Source organism: Nansenia antarctica (assembly GCF_963989245.1).
Source record: "Nansenia antarctica genome assembly, chromosome: 1".
NCBI lineage: Eukaryota > Metazoa > Chordata > Actinopteri > Argentiniformes > Microstomatidae > Nansenia > Nansenia antarctica.
This window is the reverse complement of record NC_137674.1, coordinates 33,211,118-33,238,751: the sequence shown is the minus strand read 5'-3', so window position 1 is coordinate 33,238,751 and position 27,634 is coordinate 33,211,118. Positions and strand designations below refer to the sequence as shown.

The window sequence follows — 27,634 nt, the reverse complement described above, 5'->3', positions numbered from 1 at the left end:
ACCAAATATGGATCAAATATAGATCAAATATAAATCAAATAGATCAAATATAAATCAAATGGATCAAATATAGATCAAATATAAATCAAATAGATCAAATATAGATCAAATATAAATCAAATATAGGCCTTTACAGTTATACAATTTAGTCACACAAATACAATGTACAATGTAGTCACAATTCACAATTCACACAGTTACACAAGTTAGTCCGTTCGTTATTCACAATTTAGATTCACACTTCCATAATCCATGTTCAAGTGGGAAGGTTAGTTTCCGTCCTACCACACAAAAGTTCCTTTACGGAAGTTCCATTATTAGTTCCATTCCATTCGGTTCAGGGTTAGCTCGCCATCCAATACATCCAACGTTATTTGTCTGTATTATCTAGTTTTTTTCTTATGTCTGTCTTACATGTAACGATGAATTGAAAATCAAGGACCCCAATTGAAATAAGCCAGTGGCTTTCTTGGGTTTTTATCCTTTTAGTTGACCTTGTATGTAATTTGTACTTTCATGTACCTACTTCTGCAAACATTCTAATAAAGTTTTCAATCAATCAATCAAACAATCCATCCTGGTCCACAGGTATGAGGTAGAGAGGTAAGAGAAGTAGAAAAACCTGACCGTTGAATCTCTGTTCTATTCAAACACCGCCGTAGTCACCACGCCAAACACACTAGTGATGTCTAGGGTCGATCTTCCGACACAATGTGCGTCGATACAAATGTATCGATGCTTGTGTCAAATTGGCAAAAACCACGTGACTACTCGAACGAAGCTTCGTACGTCACACGAGCACCTCTGACCGGTGTGTCAATCATTCCGCAGACGAGGCAGTGTTCCAGGTTTCGTAGTTGCATAAAATGACGTTGAACTCTCTCATATTCAACTTGAATATTTAATTCAAGGGATTAAAGGGTTAATTCAATAATTCAAGGGTTGTAGTCAGAGTGGAGACATACGGACGCTAGACAGAATACATTTATTAACAGAGACAGAGATAGAGATAGAAATAGACAGGAGATTGGTAGATATTGATAGATAGACATAGAACATACAGAGATAGTCATAGATTCATAATTGCAACACATAGGCTAGCCAGATAGATATACATTTAAAAAAAACGTTGCCTGTTCATGTACACAAGCAATACATATTTGATTGTTCACATAAGCACAAGTCTGTCCAGTTCCCACAATATAGCCTTGTTTTGCACTCTTTCCCTGTTCCACGAGCACGTCCCAACACTGTTGGCCCTGTTATGACATGTTGACCATTTATATCTGCTCCAATTGTCAAACAGCCATGTCCCACACATGCCGAAATGTCATTCAGATTTGTATCCTTACATGTCAAGGGGATAGTGGAGTGCATAGTGAATTGGACTGGTGATCGGAAGGTTGTGAGATCAAATCCTGCCTGAAACAACACCACTAGTGTGCCCTTGAGTACTACAATTACTCCAGGGCAAATTCTATTCTATTCATATCAGAAATGGACACAACAGTTGCATTTATTTATTTATTCATAATGTGTATATGTATTTATTATAGTCTACTTAGACACACCAACATTTAAGACCACATATATGGCCACATACACATCGACACAGTTTGTCACAGCACCTTTATTGAACAAGACATCGCAGATGACGGTGGGCTTATTGTATTTTGCCTCAAATTCCTGACTTGTGAATCAGTCGATACAGCCGCCATACCATCACCTGACCAGCAGATGGCATTGTGGAGTTGCTGTATCGACTGCATCGATAGATCGACACTTTTTCCGACACAATTGTGTCGAACTGTCAATCGAAAGCTTCGTTTCCCCCATCACTAAAACACACCAGCCAGCTCACAGGTAGAGAGGGAGTGACCCAGTAAACAATTCGCGACCCGGATGTTATAGGCGTGCTGTGGAATTAGGTAACCAGTTGCTGCTGGGTATTGTAGTTTTAACCATGGGTTACATACAGCAAGCTCAAATATGGCCGAAGTCCAATGCACACGGCCCCGATTTTGTCGCACCGCCGAATTCGATTCCATTGTTTTCAATGAGCCAATGCGATGTTATCGCACGACAACATTCGATTCTCCATTCACACCAATTGAAATAATTCAAAGAATTGAGATTCGAATGTTGTAGTGCGACAAAATCGCACGCCGTGTGCATTGGCCTTAACTGCTAATTGGTTTATGTGACAACGTTGGTTTTTTTCACCCAGTTATCACCATGACGATTAATAATTATATACAAAACATAAAAATGTATATTTTAAGTTTGGGCACTCCAAAAGTGTAACCCTATTTTTTATTAATAAAAATAAACTGTTTAAATATTTTTCACCACCGATAACTTCAATTGAGGCAGTTTTAAAAAAAAGTGTGCAAAAAAAAAAAAATCCCCTCAGGGATCAATAAAAGTACATCTTCTTCTTATATGTCATATTATAATATATCACATACGTATGTGACTGGATCCTTGTGTGCGGTACACTACCTTGAAGTACCTTGCATCTCCATCTTCAGCTGCTGATCTGCACAGAGGTACAGTCTCCTCCAGCAGGACCTGGTCATCCGTGAGGGGGGGGGGGGGGGGGGTAGTAGAGCCAGTCAGGGAGGCCTCACAGCCTCACAGGAACACTTCCCGCCTCCATCCATCCTGTTCTTTTCATTCCACAGGCCTGTACGCTTAAGTCAAAGAAGATAAGCAAGAGTCATCATCCCTCATCTAGCTGTGAGTTAGCATACTGAAATGAGAGGAATGGAACATGCACAGTAAATGGTAAATGGTAAATGGACTGACTTATATAGCGCCTTATTCCAAAGCGCTTTACAATGGCCTCTCATTCACCCATTCACACACACATTCACACACCAACGGCGGCAAGCTACCATGCAAGGCGCCGGCCCGCTCATTGGGAGCAATTTGGGGTTCAGTGTCTTGCCCAAGGACACTTCGACATGTGGCCAGCCGGGGCTCGAACCGCCGATCTGCCAACCTTGCGATCATTAGACGCCGGCTTTACCTCCTGCGCCACAGCCGCCCCAGAACACAATAAAAGTACCTACCTCCCATGCTGGGGTTGAACTCAGGAGAGCAGGACATCCAGAGTGGCAATCGTTCTGGCTCAGTCAGGATGGTTATGATCCACTAGGTTATAAAGGCTGTCATATCTACAAGTAAAATCAGCATCTGTTGCCTTCACATTGACACCATCCAAGGCAAACGTCACAGAAGGCCTATCGAGCTGCAAGACGTCAGTTATCTTTAACAAACAGACTCTGCCTGCTGGTAGGGGGATTTAGTGAATTTTAGGGCATATTTGTAGGGATGTCGTAATGTTTGAGCGGAGGCTTTACCTAACTAACGGGTGTGCCTACACCTGGGATAGTTCCAGATATGATCACTATGCTATGCTCTTCTCAGGAGCATAGGGCCGGTTTCAGAGACAAGGCTTAAGCCTAGTCCTGGACTAAATCACACTTTATGTAAAATCTCCATTGAAGATGTTTTTTAGTCTAGGATTAGGCTTAAGCCTTGTCTGTGAAACCGGCCCATAGAGTTGTAAATCTTGACGCTAGAACAGCATACATGGGATACAGAAGTCATAAGCATTATAGGATAAGGTTAAGGACATGCTAGTTAAAAGGGTTAGGGTTCGGTGAAGACTCAGGAAGTTAAGTTAAAGACACATTAATCAAACCGAATATACTGTAAATACAGATCTTAGTTCACTTGGCATAATCGATAATACATTCAAATGATATTTATTTACAGTGATTTCACAGGTAAGTGCAATACAAATACAGTAATTTCACTGTAAAAAAAAACAAACACATGATGAGTAAGTTGAGCTATTGGGTCCTCCTGTGACCAGAATAATCAAGCCGATCGTCAAGACCCCTAACTTGTGTTAGGGTTAGGGTTAGGTTTTGGGTTAGGGTTATCATAAATCCACGCCTCATCACCCTCATCCACGCCTTCATCTCCTCCCGCCTTGACTACTGCAACTCCCTACTCACCGGCATCACCTCCCGCTCCCTCCATAGACTCCAGAGGGTCCAAAACTCTGCTGCACGCCTCCTTTCAAACACCCGCTCCCGTGACCACATCACTCCTGTCCTCCACTCTCTCCACTGGCTCCCCATCAAAGAACGCATCCAATTCAAAATCCTCATCCTCACATACAAAGCCCTCCATAGCCTGGCCCCCCCTTACCTGACTGACCTCCTTCTCCCCCACCGCCCTACCCGTACCCTCCGATCCTCATCCATTGTTCCCCTCACTGTCCCACCCTCAAAACTCAAAGGCTTCGGTCACCGTGCCTTTTCACGAGCTGCACCCCGCCTCTGGAACTCTCTCCCCCAACCACTCAGAGACTCACCCTCACTTCTCACTTTTAAATCCCACCTCAAAACCTACCTGTTCTCCCATGCCTACAGCCTCCCCTACCCCTAGCCATCTCCCCCATCCCGGCACACCCCCCCCCCCCCCCCTTGACACCCATACAACCTCCCCTACCCCTACCCATCTCCCCTAACCCTGCCACCCCCCTGATATGCATACAGCCCCCCCTACCCCTAACCACCTCCCCTGTCCCCACCACCCCCCACCCCCCCCTCCCCGTTCGCTGACTCTGTGTTCCATGTTACTTGTTGTTTTTGTGTTTCCCATATCCCCTATATTGTCAGCGTCTTTGAGCCTCGGAAAAGCGCTATATAAATTTAATGAATTATTATTATTATTATTATTATTATAAATCGTAGTCACTCTGATCAGGTCGTTTGATTCTATTCAAGAAAAGTTTTCTCCTCGACTTTCTTCTTCTTCTTCTTCTTCTTTTTAACAGCCGTCGGCTTGGCGTTCAGCGCAGGCCTGGATCTGGTCAGGTGGTTAGCAGCAGTGGAGCCCAGTCTGGCGTGGTGGTCCACATCCGTGTTGTAGTCAGAGCTCCCCATCGCCCGGGCAGAGGTGGCCTTGTTGGGGCGGGAGCGGCCGCGGTGGGAGTCGTCGCCGCTGCCCCCCAGCAGGTTGGGCTGGGAGTAGGAGGAGCACAGGGCCGGGGAGCTTAGGGGCCGGTGGTGCTGGTGGTGCGAGGTGGCGCCCCCTAGTGTGGGGAGGTGGACGTGCTCGCTGCTCAGGTTGGTGACAGAGTAGCGGCTGCTGCTGTTGCACATGACGATGTGGTGCCAGGAGCTGAGCGGCGTGGCGGAGAAGTGCTGGGGGCCGGTGGAGTCGTCCTTGGCGTCGCCTGAGGACAGGACCATGGACCCCCGGGGCGTGGTGGCGTCCACGGCGCTCTGGAAGGTCTTCAGGATGCGCTCGCTCTTGTTCTTCTCCTTCTTCTGGCGGGACTCCACCTTGCGCAGCTGGCGGCGGTGGTCCCGCATCATCTGCTTCCTGGTGTCGGCCAGACCCCTGCAGAGAGAGAAAGAGAGAGAGAGAGAGAGAGAGAGAGAGACGTTTATGGTGTAGTAAAGGCTATCGTTAAGACTCACGCGCGCGTGCGCACACACACACGCGCATGCACACAGACACGCACACGCACTGACACACACTGACACACACACACCCTAACATTAACCCTAAGATCCTGTACTCTAAAAACATATACTAATAGGCCATTGCATTGTATGATGGTAACACAGTTAGGATAAATGGTATCCTTATATGGCTGTGTGGAAAGGATATGACCGTTTGCTGTCCAGCTTTCAGGTTATTGCTGATGAGCAGTGTTTACACACACGTATTGATCGGCATATAATACATCTGCTAGGTCTCCATTCTCTGACAGTACAGTATTCATCACAGCAGCTGGTGAAACAGGGAACAAGTCGGCAAATGTTCAGACTTATTCAGAACGTTTTTAATCAACGGCACACTCGCTAGTCAACTAACACAGCTTGTTTTGTGAGCCTGCTAACCATGTAAAGTAGCGTTATAGTTAACTAGGTAGCAGTGGGGATCACTCACCGGATCCATTGCATTGCAATATTTTGGCTTGACTAGCGAGTGTGTCAGTGATTTTCAACAGCATTGACATTAATTTAGTCCAAACATTTTGATTGGTTGCTGACTTGTTCCCTTTTTCACCTGCTGTCACATTTATTATTGAGAGTAGCTTTGGAGGTACAGAGACAGAGAGCTCACCTGTAGTCCACTATCCCTGTCCTCTCACGATCTAGTCTCTGGATCAACTGCTCAATTTGGAAGCGAGTCAAGGGAATGCTGGATTGCTACAACGGTTACATAAGACAAAACAGTACACAAATCAACACAACAAGGTGATAACTGAATTCTACCTATAGCCAATCAATCACATTTCCAAACTTCACTATTTGCACTACTGGTTAGACGCTGAACTGCATTTCGTCGCCTGGTACTTGTACTCTGCAATGACAATAAAATCTAATCTAATCTAATCTAATCTAATCTAGTCTAGTCTAGTCTAGTCTAGTCTAGTCTAGTCTAGTCTAGTCTAGTCTAGTCTAGTCTAATCTAGTCTAATCTAATCTAATCTAGTCTAATCTAATCTAATCTAGTCTAATCTAATCTAATCAACAGCCCCTGCAAAGTGAGCATGGCTGGGGGACGGATGTCAGACATTGGTTTGAGACCTGCACAGCTCTCCTGAAGTCGGCCACGGGCACTCGCATTGTCCCGTCTTTATCAATGTTCCGGAAGAAGTCCCAAAGGCGCAGCTTGCGTTTGTCCAGATAATCCTTGGGGAAAAAAACTGTTGAGAATTCCAGTCACTTCTTTCTTTCTTTTTTTTTTACTTTTTCGAAAAGTACATAATGTCTTGAAAACATGGAGTTAGCTGTGTCTGCAAGCATACTGTCATGATGCATTTCAATGACTTGTGATGAGCACTGAACGTCCAATGTTTAACCAGTGTTTGTACCTGGATGACCTTCATCGGGTCGAGGCGTTTGGGGGGTTTCTTAGCGATGAAGCCTCCGACCCCCCCGTACTGCACCTCCAGACTGGGATGCTCCTGGCAGGTCAGCTCCAAGAGCTGCACAAAGTTCTGGTTCACCAGCACGTTCTAGAGACCAACACAAAGTTCTGGTTCACCAGCACGTTCTACAGACCAACACAAAGTTCTGGTTCACCAGCACGTTCTAGAGACCAACACAAAGTTCTGGTTCACCAGCACGTTCTACAGACCAACACAAAGTTCTGGTTCACCAGCACGTTCTAGAGACCAACACAAAGTTCTGGTTCACCAGCACGTTCTAGAGACCAACACAAAGTTCTGGTTCACCAGCACGTTCTAGAGACCAACACAAAGTTCTGGTTCACCAGCACGTTCTACAGACCAACACAAAGTTCTGGTTCACCAGCACGTTCTACACACCAACACAAAGTTCTCATTTACCAGCACGTTCTACACACCAACACAAAGTTCTGGTTCACCAGCACGTTCTAGAGGCCAACACAAAGTTCTGGTTCACCAGCACGTTCTACACACCAACACCCAAGACTTCAGTAAGGATGCACACCTGGGTGACCAGGTGAGTTACCACTTACCAGGGTTACCTGGGTTACCAGGTGACCAAAACAGAATGATGACAACACTGCAAAAAGTAAATCTAAGTAAGATGATTATATATCTTAAATGAAGGCATTATATGCTTGTTTGTGGTCTGACTGCACTCGTTTTAAGATTATTTATTTTTTTACTTGTTTTAAGAATATAATCTTGGCAAGTGAAATCTTAAGTGTATCTTGGCAGTTTCCTTTTGGCAGATAATTTTGTTTATTTAAAGTAATATTTCCCCCATTTTATTGCTTTTTTGTCTTGTTTTTGAGGGCTGACCTTTGTCAATGAACCCCATTGTTATTGTAACACACATACTGCAGTACGGTAGGTAAGTAGTTGGATGGAAGGTCAGAGGTCAAAAGGCCCATGTTTAAAGTAAGTTAGATTTCAACATAACTTGACTGATTAGTTCAGAGATCCCTCCAGAACATGTCAGGGAGGGAAGAACAGAACTCACAGATATGTTGATCTCCTCCAGGGCAGTTTTAGGGGTGTTCTTCACCACGCTGATGAGAGCCAGAGCCCCCTCCACTGTCACAGAGTTATACGCCAGCTGCACGGACACAAAACATGAGATTAGATTAGATAAGATTAGATTTGATTCAACTTTATTGTCATTGCAGAGTACAAGTACCAGACAACGAAACGTAGTATGGTGGTGGAGTGGACAATTCCCTCCCACTATTCAACATAATGATCCTGTACCCCCCTCCTGGTCAGTGGTCAAATGGGGATATTTTCAGAATGTTATGTAGACATATTTTGGGGGAACCAAAATATGTCTACATAATTGGGGGAACCATTATGACCACCTACCAGTAGGACGCGGAGCGTGTCATTGGCCTCCAGCCCCCTACACAGCATGTCCACTCCCTCGTTGGTGATGCGGTTGTTGTTGAGGTCAAGGTGCACCAGGGTGTTGTTGTATTTGAGGGCCTCGCCCATGGCCAACGCCCCCTCGTTCCCAAAGCCATTCCATGAGAGGTCCAGGTGTTTCAGGGTCACATTGACCTATGGGTAGGAAGAATATATATCTCATCATAGAAATCACTTCACCATTTCCTGTTTATGGACTTCATAGTGCACATCCTTCATATTGAGGTGTCTTCCACAACAGCAGACATGAACAGAACCATCGTCCTCTTCCAGTTTCTCCTCAACTGATAGTTCCTGAATGTATCTATCCAAAATGTAAATAGAACTTTTAAGTTTGGGACTGCGTTGTGTATGTATCCATTACCTTGAGCCCAGCACAAAAGCTCACAGCCCCTTTCATCCTCAGATGGTTCCAGCTCAGGTCCAGCACCTCCAGACCTTCATTGTTTGCTGTGGGGTAACAATGCCAGGGGCAGCCAGTGAGAGACACGAAACACTAACATCTGCAACAGCAGCTGGTGAAAGCGGGAAAAAGTCGGCAACCGACCAAATGTTCAGACTTTTATGAACATTTTCTTGGCTTGACTAGCGAGTGTGTCATTGATTTTCAACAACGTTGACATTTATTTAAATTTTTCTGAATGAAAGTCAGAACATTTTGATTGGTTGACGACTTGTTCCCTCTTTCACCAGCTGCTGTCATCTTGCATGATTGTAACCCTAATAACTTCATCAGACAGCTCAACCATACAGATGTAAGATATACAGATAAAGCTCTGTATAATGTTCCTACCTAACATCTGCCCCAAATGGTCCCCGCCTCTCGCACAGAACTTGTTATGGCTCAAGTCCAGCTCCTTCACTCTGTAATTGATCTAAAGGGAAATATAATATAAGTTGCCGGATCTTAACGCCAGTCACATAGTTACAAATCTCTATTTATATAAATCTCTATTTAGTTATAGTCGCAAATATGTTTAAATGTTGCTATTCACTTACTGAAAGAGCGTCTGCTAAATACTTAGCATCATCCTCTATGAATCCATTTCCTGTTAAAATATTATAAATAATCAATGGCAAAATGCAATCTTTTGAATTCACTGTCTCTGTTTTGAGTCTGTATGTATTTGGTCTACCTGATAGTTTGAGGGATTTGATGGAAATGTTGTCCAGCAACATCTTTGCAATGCACTCAGCACCTGCAGTCTGTAGGTGATTGTTGGACAAATCCTATGTGAAAGACAGAACATTTTTCTTTAATAATAGCTTTACTATGAAAGCATAGTGACCTGCAAGTCACTTACACCCTCTAGTGGCAGACTGTGTACTACTATCGACTGTAGAATGTCTAGTCATACCCTGCTGTTGCAATGTAAATACTAAATCACCACATTGATTGTACCATTGCAATTCTACCAATGCAACAGGGGAGGCTGGTGGAGGTAGAACTCTGATTTCTACCTCCAGCAGCCTCCACTGCAATGCAATTACTTCCCTATTGAAATCGGACTGACTATCTTATTATTATCACAACTTGATCTAATACAAACTCACCAGGTTCTGAATGGTGAGATTTGCCTTCAACATCTCCATAAGGTACTGGGCTCCCTCAGCCAACAGGTGGTTGTCTGCCAGCTCCAGGTTAGTGATGTGCATGTCTGTCTGGGAGAAAACACTGGAACCTATAAGCATTCGTGTTCTATACAGAACCATAACCTATGTATAGAACAAGTAAATCATGTGTACCTTGTCTGAGAATATTTTATACAAAGTAGAGAAATGGTTTTCTTTGTATTCGATCCAATATTGATGCAAGTTGTATGTGTGTGTGTGTCCGTGTTTCTGGTCTTTGTTATTGTACGTTTTGGTGTTATAAAATAAGAAAATGACAATAAACATATTGTGAAAAACAATGTTTACCTGTATAATGTGTCTCGACACAGACATTCATTTTACATTTTAACCATTTAGCAGACGCTTTTTATCCAAAGCGACTTACAATTAGAGATTACAGGGACAGTCTCCCTGGAGTAATTTAGGGCTAAGTGCCTTACTCAAGGGCACACTAATGGTGGTGTTCCCAGGTGGGATTTGAACTCATGACCTTATGCTCACCAGTCCAACTCACTACGGTATATCCACTAGGCCAGGTCACCACTACCCCCTCCAGACTTACCACTAGACCAGGTCACCACTACCCTCTCTAGACTTACCACTAGACCACCACTACCCCCTCCAGACTTACCACTAGACCACCACTACCCCCTCCAGACTTACCACTAGGCCACCACTACCCCCTCCAGACTTACCACTAGGCCACCACTACCCCCTCCAGACTTACCACTAGACCAGGTCACCACTACCCCCTCCAGACTTACCACTAGACCACCACTACCCCCTCCAGACTTACCACTAGGCCACCACTACCCCCTCCAGACTTACCACTAGGCCACCACTACCCCCTCCAGACTTACCACTAGACCAGATCACCACTACCCCCTCCAGACTTACCACTAGACCACCACTACCCCCTCCAGACTTACCACTAGGCCACCACTACCCCCTCCAGACTTACCACTAGGCCACCACTACCCCCTCCAGACTTACCACTAGGCCACCACTACCCCCTCCAGACTTACCACTAGACCAGGTCACCACTACCCCCTCCAGACTTACCACTAGGCCACCACTACCCCCTCCAGACTTACCACTAGACCAGGTCACCACTACCCCCTCCAGACTTACCACTAGACCACCACTACCCCCTCCAGACTTACCACTAGGCCACCACTACCCCCTCCAGACTTACCACTAGGCCACCACTACCCCCTCCAGACTTACCACTAGGCCACCACTACCCCCTCCAGACTTACCACTAGGCCACCACTACCCCCTCCAGACTTACCACTAGACCAGATCACCACTACCCCCTCCAGACTTACCACTAGACCACCACTACCCCCTCCAGACTTACCACTAGGCCACCACTACCCCCTCCAGACTTACCACTAGGCCACCACTACCCCCTCCAGACTTACCACTAGACCACCACTACCCCCTCCAGACTTACCACTAGGCCACCACTACCCCCTCCAGACTTACCACTAGACCAGATCACCACTACCCCCTCCAGACTTACCACTAGGCCACCACTACCCCCTCCAGACTTACCACTAGGCCACCACTACCCCCTCCAGACTTACCACTAGACCAGGTCACCACTACCCCCTCCAGACTTACCACTAGACCAGGCCACCACTACCCTCTCCAGACTTACCACTAGACCAGATCACCACTACCCCCTCCAGACTTACCACTAGGCCACCACTACCCCCTCCAGACTTACCACTAGGCCACCACTACCCCCTCCAGACTTACCACTAGACCACCACTACCCCCTCCAGACTTACCACTAGACCAGGCCACCACTACCCCCTCCAGACTTACCACTAGGCCACCACTACCCCCTCCAGACTTACCACGAGGGCAATGGCCAGCGCCTTGCCCCCCAGGGGTCCCAGGCTGTGGTGGTTGATGTTCATGGTGACAGCGCCCAGGTTCCTTATGAAGTAGGAGACAGGGACCACCCCCACCAGCTGGCAGGCCTGGAGGTAGATGTCAGCAGTGGAGGAGGGGGCCTTACTACTCTTCTTCACCTCTGACAGCGGAAACAAGTGATGTCAACAACGATCAGGGATAATACCACGCACCAAACCAATGAACTGTAACAATACATTGTGAGAAGGTTTGTAGCCAAAATAACTTCATAAACTGTCCATATTCATTCATTCATTCATCCATCCATATTCATTCATTCATTCATGCATCCATATTCATTCATTCATATATTGTCACTTATGTCCTGTACAATTGTCACTTTTTAAACTTTTTCTTGAATTATGCCTATTGCCTTATTGTCTTATACATCTCTGCAATGTCAGGAACCGAAGCCTAAGAATGTTACTCTCTTACACTTGTGTAATGTAACGTAACAATAAAACTTGAAACTTGTACATGATATTCTATTGGACTAATACACACATTTCTGAGGATACCCTCCCTTCACATTCCTTTACTTAAATCTCAATGGGAGTACCTTCAACCTCCAGGTCTGTGTCCCATTCATCCTCCAGGTCTGGGGGCTCCGTAGGGGACAGGCTCTCATCATCCTCCAGGTCTGGTGGCTCCGTGGGGGACAGGCTCTCATCATCCTCCAGGCAGAGGGACTCGACAGACAGGGTAGACATGGGTCCCCTCCTGTGTAGCAGACTCACAGGATCCAGTCCCAGAACATCTACTGTTTCAGATCATTTGCTGACATTCTTCAACATTATTATATGACTTTAACACTTCCCATCTAACCGTATGTCTTGGTGTCTGTGAGGGGTTGACACGGGGCAGAAGAACAGCGTAATAGAATACCTTACCTGTGTTGTCCAAAACTGTAATATGACCCTAGAGATAGAACGTGTCATGAATAGTGACATGAAAAATTCACCACTCACCCAGGGTAAAGAAAAGAGAGTGCAGGTGCATTCTTTTGGAGGAAATATTAGCACATACCTATGTTTAGTCTTGTTTAATTATGTAGTTTATATTATTGCTATTGTGTGTTTTATTGATTACTATTGTTCTATTATTGTTTTTATGCTGTGTGGATATGTTAAAGCACTTTGAGCTGCAACGTTTGCAGGAAAGGTGCTATACAAATCAATTGTATTATTATTATATGGGGAATAAAGTCAGTCACTCGGGTTGGTTGAATTATCTGGCTATGAATAAAGTTTTTCAAGACACGCCCACGTCACAGACAGCAGAAAGGATGATAGGGAGCCTGATGTTTTACGTTCTCTACCCGTTAACATGGCTTTTAAACCGCGTCTCAGGTAAACCTCACACCAACACTACACCCAGTAGAGGTTAGAAATATGTAAGAGAGTAACTTGGAAGTTTAAACCTTGCTTGTCGTCGTTGCTCTGCATGACCATAACATTTGCACAGTGAGCAGCATATGCTCGCTATCCAGCTATGCAGCGATGATTGACAAAACGTTGCAGGTGTCTCGCTTTTGCAGATATCTTTTGTTTTAATCGTTCGTCTTTTTAAGTCAAACGTCAATTAAATTACATGTTTACGATGTCGCATGTCCCACATCTCAGGTCCGTTTCAGCCTGAGCACACTGCGACGCATGGCGTTGACGTTTTAGGCTGACCAGCTGACTTTGGCTGCGTTCGTAAAGTCTCTCTGAGGGCCCCGGAGCGCACACTGGGTTCGACTTCATAAAGGGACCAAGTCATTTGATTGGACAAGAGGCATTCCATGAGTGCTGATCAGATTTCCAGAGCGAATTTACGAACTCAGCCCTTTAGCGATGAAGTCGAGACTCCCAGCATGGTGTCATGAAATGACCACGTGCTGATGTTTTGATGCAGGTCAAAATAATAGGCTAGGTGCACGATCTCCACTACTTCCTGAAAGGCACCTTGCATGAACATTATCCTGTCTCACTTTATTGGTTTAATTGATTAATCAGCTGTGCGGTAAACTGTTGGAACACACAGTGCACAGCTGATTAATCAATTAAACCAATAAAGTGAGACAGGATATGTTCATGCAAGGTGCCTTTCAGGAAGTAGTGGAGATTGTGCACCTAGCCTATTGTCGGTGCACTTTTAAGCCATGCATGACTTTAAAACCACTGTTGCATATCAATCCGATAAATTGATCAATATCAGTCTGACAGATGTTGGAATCAAGCATAAAAAAATACTTAGATGTGATTAATGAAATTATGTGATTTGAATGAATGCAGACAAATCTATCTATCTTCCATAAGTCACCAACCAACCGACCACTTCTCTTGACACAGACGCCGTGAGGAAGCCGCCCTCTGTGTGCACTAATGGAAAGGAAGTCTGGGATGGTGGAGGAGGTGTACCATCCAGGAGGTTTACCAGAACACAGAACACAGCCCGGCTGGATCAGAGGCTCTCGGAGGGCAAGGAGGAGGCCAGGAGAGAGACGAGGGACGGGCTGGAAGAGGGAGCACCGGGAGGGGAGAGCGGGACAGGTGGAGTGTGTAAAGTAATGAAGGAGGAAGAGGAAGAGAAGGTGGAAGAGTTAACCCTTGTCGACCCTAACAAGAGTAGCCCGGTAGCACAGGTACAGCTATCGACAGAGACGGCAGAACTACAAGATCCATCAGGCAACAGGACAGAGGACAGCGCCTCAGAGGAGACAGGGAGGACCACCGTCATCAGCCCTCTGGGAGGACAGACAGAGACATTGGCCATGGGGGAGTCAGCACCGACCCAAACCCAGGCCCTGAAGGCGTTGGTACTGGAGAACGTTGGCACCCAGGCAGACGATTGTGCGGTCGCGGCAGAGGAATGCTGGGATCAACCCATAGATCTAGGTGAACTGCATGCTGGGATTTGCGGTCCTCCTCCACCGCTGGAACCGACCCAAACCCAGGCCCTGAAGGCGTTGGTACTGGAGAACGTTGGCACCCAGGCAGACGATTGTGCGGTCGCGGCAGAGGAAATCTGGGATCAACCCATAGATCTAGGTGAACTGCATGCTGGGATTTGCTGTCCTCCTCCGCCGCTGGAACCGCTGGACCTGGTCACCCTCCTGGCTGAGTCAGAGACACACGGTAGCCAGGCCGTGGAGGGCCATAGTCAGTTCTGGGATGAAGCCCACTACCCACCATGGCAGTACCCTGGGATGAGCTACTACCCTCCACTGCAGGAGAGGGTCCATCCCTATGAAGGTGAGGTGTTTTTTTTTGCGTGATATTTGTAAAAAACAAAACAAAGAACAACAACAATATGTTTATTGAGTTTTAAAAAAAGATCAAACAAATCTTTAAGAAAATAAATACATAATAATTATATATATGTATATACCGTATTTTCCTGACTATAAGTCGCTCCGGAGTATAAGTCGCATCAGTCAAAAAATGCGACATTAAGAGGAAAAAACATATAAGTCGCACTGGACTATAAGTCGCATTTAGTATTTATTTAGAAATATATTTCACAAAATCCAAGACCAAGAACAGACATTTAATCTGGAAAGTTACGTTTATTCAACTACACAATAGCACACAGAACAACAGGCTGAATAGAAGTCCGGTATATTAACATAACAAGCCACATTAACAGTTATTCAGCAACACAATAGCATAAAGAACATACCTGGGAGGCTGAATAGGCTAAATTAACATAACAAGCCAGCGAGTCCAACAAGCAAGTTACCAGTAAGCAAGTTCACCAAGCTACCGTTTGCCTAGCTTCAACAAGCTAATGTCAGACCCATAAAATGTCAAGTGAGAGACAAAACAAGACAAAAATTAAAAATAAATAAATAATAAATAAAAAAACAAACAAGCACAAAAACTAAATGTATAAATTAAGTAAATTAAATATTGTAATAAATAAAATTAAAAAACACATAGTAAATGAAATGAAATTAAACAGGGAGAAAAGTACAAAAGAACAGATACACTGGGTGCTCACCTCAAACAATAAATGAATTAATCAATTGGGATCCAGAGAGGAAAGAGTATTTATATAAGAAATGATAGGTTGCCATCTTTTATAGAAATTCGCTATCAAGCCTCTTAATGAATATTTCACCTTTTCTAGTGACAAAAATGAGATCAAGTCGTTTAGCCAGGTCGTAGTAGAAGGTGGAGTTGGACTTTTCCACTGCAACAGAATTGACAAAACGTTGCAGGTGTCTCGCTTTTGCAGATATCTTTTGTTTTAATCTTTCGTCTTTTTAAGTCAAACGTCAATTAAATTACATGTTTACGATGTCGCATGTCCCACATCTCAGGCCCGTTTCAGCCTGAGCACACTGCGACGCATGGCGTTGACGTTTTAGGCTGACCAGCTGACTTTGGCTGCGTTCGTAAAGTCTCTCTGAGGGCCCCGGAGCGCACACTGGGTTCAACGTCATAAAGGGACCAAGTCATTTGATTGGACAAGAGGCATTCCATGAGTGCTGATCAGATTTCCAGAGCGAATTTACAAACTCAGCCCTTTAGCGATGAAGTCGAGACTCCCAGCATGATGTCATGAAATGACCACGTGCTGATGTTTTGATGCAGGTCAAAATAATAGGCTAGGTGCACGATCTCCACTACTTCCTGAAAGGCACCTTGCATTGAACATATCCTGTCTCACTTTATTGGTTTAATTGATTAATCAGCTGTGCGGTAAACTGTTGGAACACACAGTGCACAGCTGATTAATCAATTAAACCAATAAAGTGAGACAGGATATGTTCATGCAAGGTGCCTTTCAGGAAGTAGTGGAGATCGTGCACCTAGCCTCACTTTTAAGCCATGCATGACTTTAAAACCACTGTTGCATATCAATCCGATAAATTGATCAATATCAGTCTGACAGATGTTGGAATCAAGCATAAAAAAATACTTAGATGTGATTAATGAAATTATGTGATTTGAATGAATGCAGACAAATCTATCTATCTTCCATAAGTCACCAACCAACCGACCACTTCTCTTGACACAGACGCCGTGAGGAAGCCGCCCTCTGTGTGCACTAATGGAAAGGAAGTCTGGGATGGTGGAGGAGGTGTACCATCCAGGAGGTTTACCAGAACACAGAACACAGCCCGGCTGGATCAGAGGCTCTCGGAGGGCAAGGAGGAGGCCAGGAGAGAGACAAGGGACGGGCTGGAAGAGGGAGCACCGGGAGGGGAGAGCGGGACAGGTGGAGTGTGTAAAGTAATGAAGGAGGAAGAGGAAGAGAAGGTGGAAGAGTTAACCCTTGTCGACCCTAACAAGAGTAGCCCGGTAGCACAGGTACAGCTATCGACAGAGACGTCAGAACTACAAGATCCATCAGGCAACAGGACAGAGGACAGCGCCTCAGAGGAGACAGGGAGGACCACCGTCATCAGCCCTCTGGGAGGACAGACAGAGACATTGGCCATGGGGGAGTCAGCACCGACCCAAACCCAGGCCCTGAAGGCGTTGGTACTGGAGAACGTTGGCACCCAGGCAGACGATTGTGCGGTCGCGGCAGAGGAATGCTGGGATCAACCCATAGATCTAGGTGAACTGCATGCTGGGATTTGCGGTCCTCTTCCACCGCTGGAACCGACCCAAACCCAGGCCCTGAAGGCGTTGGTACTGGAGAACGTTGGCACCCAGGCAGACAATTGTGCGGTCGCTGCAGAGGAAATCTGGGATCAACCCATAGATCTAGGTGAACTGCATGCTGGGATTTGCGGTCCTCCTCCGCCGCTGGAACCGCTGGACCTGGTCACCCTCCTGGCTGAGTCAGAGACACACGGTAGCCAGGCCGTGGAGGGCCATAGTCAGTTCTGGGATGAAGCCCACTACCCACCATGGCAGTACCCTGGGATGAGCTACTACCCTCCACTGCAGGAGAGGGTCCATCCCTATGAAGGTGAGGTGTTTTTTTTGTGTGATATTTGTAAAAAAACAAAACAAAAAACAACAACAACAATATGTTTATTGAGTTTAAAAAAAAAGATCAAACAAATCTTTAAGAAAATAAATACATAATAATTATATATATGTATATACATACATGCACATAGCTCACCAGAATTACCATACAAAAGTATATATGGTACATACATTGATGGAGATGTAATAATATAACTGAGCACATACAAAAAAAAAGGGTAAACGACAGAAAAGGGTAGCCTACATTGCAACAGATACATTGATTATATCCAACTCCTTACACTACTCCTGGTCAATTCACAACAACTGCATATTTGTAACATTTGGGGAGTTCTTGTTATTCTCACCAAATGAGAATGAATCTAGTGTGTTAGACCTAGGCAAGGCAAGGTTAGACCTAGGCAAGGCAAGGCAAGTTTATTTGAATAGCACATTTCATACAACAGGGGCAATTCAAAGTGCGTTCTGTCGTGCTCACATCACTGGTACCACAGTATTGGGGTTAGCATGTGCACCAGACATGCCTCTCTGCCTCCTCTGTAGAGATGTGGAGGATGTGGGAGGACCTGGGTGAGAGCCACGCCGCAGCAGAGCCTCCCCAGGGAGCCCGCCAAGACCTCCCCCAGGCCTGCTTTGACTTCACTGTCATGTCCTACAACATCCTGGCCCAGGGACTGCTGGAGGCCAACCAGGAGCTGTACAAACACTGCCCTCTAGAGGTGCTGGGTTGGAACTACCGCCTCCACGTCCTGATGAAGGAGCTCCAGAGATGGGAGCCTGATGTGAGTGTGGGGGACTAACTTAGCCGTACTGTAACACATGCACACACAGGGTGCGTTCGTAAATATGCTCTGGAAATCTGATCAGCACTCATGGAATTCCTCTTGTCCGATCAAATTACTTGGTCGCTCTGTGAGGTTGAACCCAGTGTGTGCGCCAGCGCTCTCAGAGCGAATTTACAAACGCACCCACATTGTTTAACTTTTACTATCTGAGCGTCTCTCTATGGGAGTGTCAGGTGACCAGTATTGAGCTGTGTGCTTCCTCACCCATGTGTAGATCCTGTGTCTGCAGGAGGTCCAGGAGAACCACTACTACAAGGATCTCCACCCAGCTCTTTGTGCCATGGGTATGTCTGGGCTCTCAGGGTGTGTGTGTGTGTGTGTGTGTGTGTGTGTGTGTGTGAGAATATCGTCAAATTTCAAAACAGTCATAATAAGATACAAAATCTAATTCTCTTTGCACTACTGGGATTTACTACCATATTCTTTGCACATTGCACATACCTCCTTTGATATAGGTACATAGCTCATAACTTATACCTCTAAACAACCGTACTTGCCATACTGTCTCTATAACTATCTCTATCATGTTTTTGTTATATATGACAATAAAATTCTAATCTAATCTAATCTTAGTACTAAATGATAAATGGACTGACTTATATAGCGCCTTATTCCAAAGCGCTTTACAATGTTCTCTCATTCACCCATACATTACAAACACACCAACGGCGGCAAGCTACGATGCAAGGCACCAGCCGGCTCATTGGGAGCAATTTGGGGTTCAGTGTCTTGCCCAAGGACACTTCGGCATGTGGCTAGCCAGGGTTTGAACTGCCGATCTACCAACCTTGCGATCATTAGACGCTGGCTCTACCTCCTCAGCCACAGCCTCCCCCTGTGAATTGAATGAGTTCAATTGGGACTAGGGAAAGAGAGCTGTGCTATCTATTTTGTGTTTTCCTCCTGAAGGCTACACCTGCGTGTACAAGCAGCGTACCGGCGTCAAAGCCGACGGCTGCGCGGTGTGTTACCAGGGCGACCGCTTCTCTGAGCTGTCGGTGGCGAGGCTAGTGGAGTTCTACCGGCCGGGGGGGTCGGAGCTGCTGGACCGGGACAACGTGGCGGTCATCCTGCTGCTGCAGCCCCTGGTCGCCCAGGGAGGGGGGGGGTCAGGGGTCACCACCAAGGCCAAGGCCCCACCCCTCTGCGTGGCTAACACCCACCTGCTGTTCAACCCCAAGAGGGGCGACGTGAAGCTGGCCCAGCTGGCTGTGCTGCTGGCCGAGGTGGACCGCGTGGCGGGGTCCTGCAGGGCAGGGGGAGGGGGGGGGGAGGGCCGCTGCAACGTGGTGCTGTGCGGGGACTTTAACGCCGTACCCAACATGCTCCTGTACCAGCTGATCACCACAGGGCTGCTCCACTACCACGGGCTGCCGGCATGGATGGTGAGCTCACGCACACCACCAGGGTTACCATGGAAACGCCTGGTAGCTCTGGCACAATGGGATCAGTTTCAATTCGTGGCTGACTGTGTTTATATAGAGTTTCAAGTTTTATTGTTACGTCACATTAAGAGTGTAAGATAGTAAGATTCGTAGGCTTCGGTTCCTGACATTGCAGCACTAGACAATAAGGCAATAGGCATTCTTACAAGTGACAAATAAGACAGGCTACACATAGAAATTATAGAATAGGTTACCATACGCGTATACACGTACACTTCAGTAATGGTAAATTAGGAGTAAGGGTGAGGACGGGCTCATCTTTGAATTGAAAACACTACGTAGCATCTCCATCTATTCTAACACGGCTTTGAACTGACGATAGAACGGGTTAACGATGGAACAGAATGAGCAATGGTATCAAACACACGTTTTAGCGTTTGACGAAACTCCTGATTCCTTTCCGTCCATTTCGATGAGCCCCGTCCTACCCATTTCTCCATCCACCATCTACTGTTATACATGTCAGGTTTGTGTTTAGGTTACACCTGGGTAACCTGTGTGTCTCTACCCTCTCTGTCTGCCAGGTGTCTGGTCAGGAGGACCTGTCCTATAAGCCCTGGTTACGCAGTCTGTCCTACCCCCTGTGGCCCAGCTCCCTGGGCATCACTGACAGCTGCCAGTACACCGCTGGGTTTGGGAGAGAGAACCAGGAATCAGCTGGCAGCGGCAAGCAGAGTCAGGAATCAGGTCAGTGTCAGAAGAGGTCAGAGAATGTGTGTGAGTGTTTGTGTGTGTGTGTGTGTGTGTGTGTGTGTGTGTGTGTGTGTGTGTGTGTGTGTGCGTGCTTGCGTGTGCGCACAAGTGTAATTTAGCACTTGTGTGTTTTGACTGTATATGACTGTATGAGTGTTATGCTACAGATGGAGTCACCATTCTATTACAAAAAAGGTTGATTTCCCATGTAACAGCATTGTTGTTGTCAATTCAGTGTTGTCATGACGATCTGACACGGCACACAGTCTAAATGTGTCCTTCCTGTGCAGGGGCCGCCTTGGAGCTGATCTCAGGCGTGACTGACAACACACCGGGTAATGCACCACTGAAACCCATATTATCCTGATCCAGGATCAGATCGAGCTGGCTGATTTCCCCTATACCCCTACTCAAAATGTGTTTGATAGATCTGATCCTGGATAGCAAAAAAGAATGCATAATTTTGATCCAGATTAAGATTTGGGCCTAGAGGGGCTGGGATGTCTGCTCATGAATTATTTTTCTTTTACTTTTTCTTTTCTTTTTTAAATGCAAAGAAAAAACATATTATTAATCATTTATTAATCGTAAACCTTGCTAGTTGAATTGTATTAGAGAAATTGAGATTACCATTGAGATTTAAATGCACTTTGCAAGTGTAAGTTTTAACTTTTAAATGCTGCTAACTGCTAACATTGTTTGAGGAAAAAACCCAACTTGTGTTGTTGTTTGATTTATGTGTGGTGTAAGTGTGATTTCTAAATCCGTCCTTCCTGTGCAGGGAAGCTCCAGTACGAGCATGACTTCCTGCTGCAGCTGCGTTACTGTGATGACGCCTGCGTGCGACCCCAGGACCTGGAGGTCATCCCCGGGGTGACTGACAACACGCCTGGTAACGCCCCACTAAAACACCTATCTGACTGAATCTCTTCCCTCTGAGATCCCAGAGCGGGTTTGTGATGTTGTGTAAGCAATAAGCATAGTGTATAAGATCAGTGTTTCCCATTGGGTTTTGTGAGAGGGCCACGCCAAAAATTCTAATTACAATAAAAAAGGTTAAAAAGAAGTCTCGAACACAATTATCGACGGTGGGGGAATGTTTGGTGTGGGAACCCTAGCGGAGAACATTTTCGTGACAGGGGTGGGGACGCCCTAGCTTCAGCCTTCCAGGAGTGCGGTGCTAAAAATAAAATAAAAAATGGCGGCCCGCCACAGTCTTGTCTATGTCTGGGGAACACTGAAGACTGACTGAGTGAATACATAATAACTGCTGGATTTCACACACCTCTCTTTCCTACAGATCCCAAAGAGACGTACCACTGGACTCCAAGGTCAGTTCTGTGTTGGGGTTTTTATACCTTCCTGTCGAGCCAATCATTGATGCTCATCACTTTACCTGTGGTCTCACATTTCTGCATACACGCTGAATTAAAACCAGTACCCTGCCTGTCTACCTTGTGTCTTTGTCAACTTTGTCACTTTTACCCCTATTTCTTATCCTAATTTTTCTGTTTTTGTTTTGGTTCTTCGTTTTATTCCTGGTTTTATTACTATTGTCTATTTTTCTTATCTCCTAACTCTTGTTTTATTGTATTGTGGTTTATTTACTATTGTTTGATTGATTGATTGATTGTTTGATTGATTTATTGATTGATTGATTGTTAGTTTGTTTGTTTGATTGATTGTTAGTTTGTTTGATTGATTGATTGTTAGTTAGTTTGATTGATTGATTGATTGATTGTTAATTTGTTTGATTGATTGATTGATTGATTGACTGATAGATTGTTAGTTTGTTTGATTGATTGATTGATTGATTGTCTCTCCTCTGGTTGTTCAGGCCCTCCCCTCTCTGCCACGACCTCAGCCTGCTGTCCACCTACAGCCACGTCATCCCTGGGACCGGCTACAACGAGGTCACCACCCTGCACATAGAGGGAGGGGCCACGGTCGACTACATCTTCTACTCTGGAGGACGCGGCAGCTCCACTGATCACAAAGGTACTACGGCACTGCTGTGACGGCAGCTGGGGAAAGGGGGAACAAGTCGGCAACCGACCAAATGTTCAGACTTTTATTCTGAAAAATGTACCTCACCGAATCCATTGCATTGCAATATTTTGGCCTGAATAAAAGCATTGTAACTGCCAATGGCCCCTGGCCATAGCATAGACGTTTTCTTGCTATGACTGATGGATAGATGATTCACTTACTTAGACAAATTAATTTGTTGTAAGTCGCCTTTGTATAAAGGTGTCTGCTAAATGCCAAAAATGTAAATGTAATGTTATCATCTATCATTTTCTGTTAGTTCCATAGTTAATGTAATGTTATCACTTATCATTCTCAGTTAGTTCCATATGTAATGTAATTGGACCATTGCTCCATGGTCTAGGTGGCGCCGCCCTGCAGGGTGGAGGTCTGAAGCTGCTGGGCCGTCTCTCCCTCCTCTCAGAGGAGGACCTCTGGTCCATGAAGGGTCTCCCCAACGAGGTGTTCCCCTCGGACCACCTCAGCCTCCTGGCCAAGTTCCAGCTGGACCTGAGGCCCCTGTGATGGGGGGCTCGCTGTGTGCTGGGTGGGTAGTGAGTGTGTGCTGGGTGGGCAGTGGGTTTGTGCTGTTTGTACCGTTGAGATTTAATTGTTAAAAGTTTTAGATGCTCATCACTGCTGGCACCCATATTTTAGTTTTTTTTTACTGATGGTGTGAGAGAGGGGGGTTATGTTTACTTTTACATTGTTTCTCTTAAGAGGAAAAAAAACTAAAAACATTGTGAAATGAGTTTACCTCAGTTTAACTTTTTATTTGTTGTTTGAATTATTTGTCTGTAAGTTTGCTTTATCCTCTGGTTTCGAACCAGTCATAGTCTTATTTTTCATAATATGGTAGAAATATTCAATAAATATTTTCCATATAATGTGAGTGTCACAGTGTTATTGCCTAGCCCCGTGATAACAGACACCGCAACAGGAAACCCCCCACACCCTAGATAGACACTGACGCATCATGACTTTTATAGCAGCTATTTTCCTCTATCTTGTGATATATACGGCACACAGACAAAGGGACTTGCAGCGACAGACACACCACCAGTCACATGAGTCCCAGCTCCTCATCCTCTCCCCGTATAGCTAGACAGTCTGTTTTGCCTGGCTCATAGTGAGATGGTGTTGAGATTGTGACTGGATGTTGGCAATGCCCCCCCCCCCCCCCCACCCGTGCCCCCCCCAATCCCACTCCACTGGGACGCTCAATCTGTCAGAGAGAAGATGTGTGTGGGGTTGAGGCATGAATGAATTATTCATCCAGATAGCAGGGAGCATTCATGCATGATGGGGCTCAGTGTGGGCTCTGTGTGTGTGTGTGTGTGTGTGTGTGTGTGTGTGTGTACCAGCTAACACACTGCTGTCACCACCAGTAAGATTTCTCCAGTTAGATTTCCCAACATGTCAGGAGGATTTGTGTTTGATATTTCCTTTAGTCCTACTTACAATAAATCAATCAGGGGTTTTTGGTTCACCATCGGCCCTTATGTACTACTGTATCTCATTAAAATCAATCACAGGAAGAGTTTCAAACGTGAGAGGATATGATTACCATACACCATATATATAGTCAGTCAGGGGCTAGTCCATAGACCTGCCATCAATGTTTTACAGGGGTTCGACTGCGCTTCACGTACAGAGGTTCCCCTGTGGTACCAAACACTCAAGGCGGAGAAATGGGTCAGTAGGTTTTCAAAGTAAGCCACTATTCCTTCAGTCTTCAGATCTCAGAAACAGCAGGTAGAGTGGATGTTACCTCTGGGAACCCACTTCAAGATAAAGGGATTTCAGTCGGTCTGCCTCAGTGCCTCTGTTCCTCTGATATCCTGCCATCTCCTCCATCCCTGTGTTTACCTGCTTAAACCTGTTTTTTCACTTTTCACTCCACACCGACTGGTAAATTCAATTCCCTTGAATCACACTCCCTGAAGTACACATTTCCAAAACCGTATACGGTACATGCAAATTCAGTTACAGTATAGTATAACCATAATATCAGGAGCCATTCATCGGTTATCATTCGTATCAGCTAAGGTGCAGTCTGAAGACAGAGATGGGTCTTCAGTGTCTGGGAGAAGATAGGGAGTGATTCTGCAGCAGTTCTGACAGCAGTGGGAAGCTCGTTGTTCCACCGTGTTCCTGACCAGCTTCAGGTGTGGGCTACTTCCTGTCCAGGGTGGGTTTCCCTTCCAGAGGAGCAGCAGCCATGCCAGTCCTCTTGTCTATATGATGAAGTATGTCAGGTTGGCAGGGAGTCATTAGTGAAGCCTCGTTAGCAGATTGCAGTGCTGTCAGCTGGACCATCCATCCAGGGAGGCTTCTATTAGAGGTAATTGATTGTGCAGAGGGTCTCTGGGCGTTGGTGGAGTACAGTTGCAGACACAGCCAGGAGAGGAGTACAATTGACTGGTACTAGATCTACTGCTGGCTTGTGCTGGAGACTCCTGGAAAATGCTATGATGACTGAGAAGAAACAGAGTAATAATTGCACCTTTACAATATTGCACCTTTTTCTTTTTTCTTCTCAAATCTGGTCAAATGCCAGTTTCTTTGTTTATTTCAGTTGTTAAGTCTCACAAAGCTGTACAGGTGATTTCTTGTTACATTTCTTTGTTATTTCTCATCAGGAGGAAATCAATCACTACAGTGTCATCATCCACATCTCATCCTTTGCGTTAAGAAAGAAACAAAAACAGACTATTAATGGAACAGTGGGAAAAAAAGAAGAAATATCAAAAACCTTACAATGTCTCAGTGTACCACCAGGCAACAGAGCAGTTGGTGAAAATGTTCAAATTCAAATGAGTGTTGCTGCCACTAGACATCGTTGTCCATTGTCTTACTGTAAAAGGTCCACCAGTACACAGATCCTGACGATGTCTGTTTGTAGGATTGTTTGTTGTTGAGGTTTCTTTGTACACACTCGAAAAGAGACAATGCCTGTGGCTCTCTCTCTCTCTCAAGTCTCCTTTCTGTGCTGTATAGTGGTGTGTTTCTGTCTGGTGGAGGCATAGCGCTGACACTCAGCTGACTGCCTGATTTGAACTCTTGAACTGTAACGACACATTGTGAGAAGCTGAACCTTCCTGTCCTCAGTTCACCGGTTAATTATACAATATTAATTGATTTTTAGCTCTACAGCTGTCTGCAAATTTTGTGGATCTCCTCCTGATTTATCTGAAGCACTTGGATGAACTCACAAGCTATCAAGCTCATGATGTACGAGTCAGCTACAGCATCCCAATAACAGATATCCGGGGGAGGGAGGGAGGTGAGGAAATGTTTTATTTCAAAATCAATAGAAAGTCTTTTAACGTGATACCAAGGTCATTAGCGATATTTTGGTACAAGACAACAAGTTGCCACTGTGTTTATGGTGCTGAAACTCAAGTGAACGAAACTACTGTAAATGTGCTCTCTGGCAATATTTCCAAGACAGTGCTCAATAAACTGTGGACTTCAATCTCTCAAAGTGCTCTACTGACGAAGATCAATACTGAAACAGGTATAAAATGACAGAAACTCCAGTCTAAACATCATACAAAAATGCAGACAAGAATGTTGTAAACAAACTTGCACCTTGACTAAAAAATGGCAAACGTTTTAAGTCCTTAGACAACCACTTAAGACTCATTTTTTAAGATAATAAGAATATGTTGTTTCTACAAACTCAAAAATATATAAAATCATGTCGCTATAAAAAAGAAACTGAATGTCGCCTTAGTAGATCCTTACATATCAGCTGCAAAGATAGTTAGTCCATAGTCATTTTCTGATGGTGTCTTCTGAGTGACCACATTACTTCTAAACTAAAACACTCTTGATGAGTGACCACATTTTCTCCACTTTTCATCTTAAATCGATTCACACTTCTCATGCTATGGAAGGTTTACATACAATTACTAACCTACACTGGAATACCCCCATATTCAATCATCATCTAAACAATTTAATAAACTAATGTGGATGTATATAGCTCATTTTGGCTATTTGGGAGAGCAGAGGGATTGCACGGTGTGTTTTATAAGTCAAGTAATAATAATGAATTGAAAAACTCTATTCACCCAGTATTCTTTCCTTCATTGTCCATTAAAATGTTCATTTAAAGGCACAAGGTCAGTGGTTTGCAAACTATTCACTACAAAAGCAGTTACTGTCCAGCAGAGCTAAAGGTTAAAGGTTAAAGGTAACATGTATGTACACACTCACAGTACAACGTGGATACAGATTGCACACAGTCCTTAACAACAACTGTTATTCTAAAGAATTGATTGACATGGAAATGTATGATATGTCCAATTGCACATTTTTAGGTTGTGGTTGTCTTACCCAGCTTTAGAGATGAGCCAAATTTCTCATTGCATATTCACAAAACCCTGCATAATCATTTAAAAACATGATTATGTATACACCTACTAAATTCTTAAAAACCTGTTTGACCGCTCAGAATTCATAAATGCTGCCATCACCACTCCGATAGTGGAATGGCCTATAAAAGCAATGATCTCACTAGCAAGGTGGTGGCTTTACAAAAACCCTGGTAGCTATCAAGATTCACAGGGAACCCTAAATGGCCCTAATCTTTTGGAAAAACATTACTGGTGACCTTACTCAACAGCTATTTTGCAAACAAACCTTATGATTAGGTCAACCAAATCAGTCTGTGAGTTTAAATTAATTTGGTTGTATGTATTCTAGCCTCAATGTCGA

General features: G+C 45.0%; 1 protein-coding gene across 1 annotated transcript; it reads right to left on the bottom strand.

The window, feature by feature from the left end:
• Positions 1–4,796: 4,796 nt before the first annotated feature.
• On the bottom strand, positions 4,797–12,675 carry lrrc74a (leucine rich repeat containing 74A; the record flags this gene model as incomplete). Its single annotated transcript, XM_080550378.1, has 13 exons — positions 4,797–5,424; positions 6,157–6,242; positions 6,624–6,728; positions 6,911–7,054; positions 8,010–8,105; positions 8,369–8,563; positions 8,793–8,878; positions 9,222–9,303; positions 9,428–9,477; positions 9,565–9,658; positions 9,983–10,090; positions 11,908–12,086; positions 12,525–12,675. 13 exons carry the CDS (start codon positions 12,673–12,675, stop codon positions 4,797–4,799), a joined length of 2,004 nt encoding a protein of 667 aa, XP_080406504.1.
• Between the last annotated feature and the right edge of the window lie 14,959 nt (positions 12,676–27,634).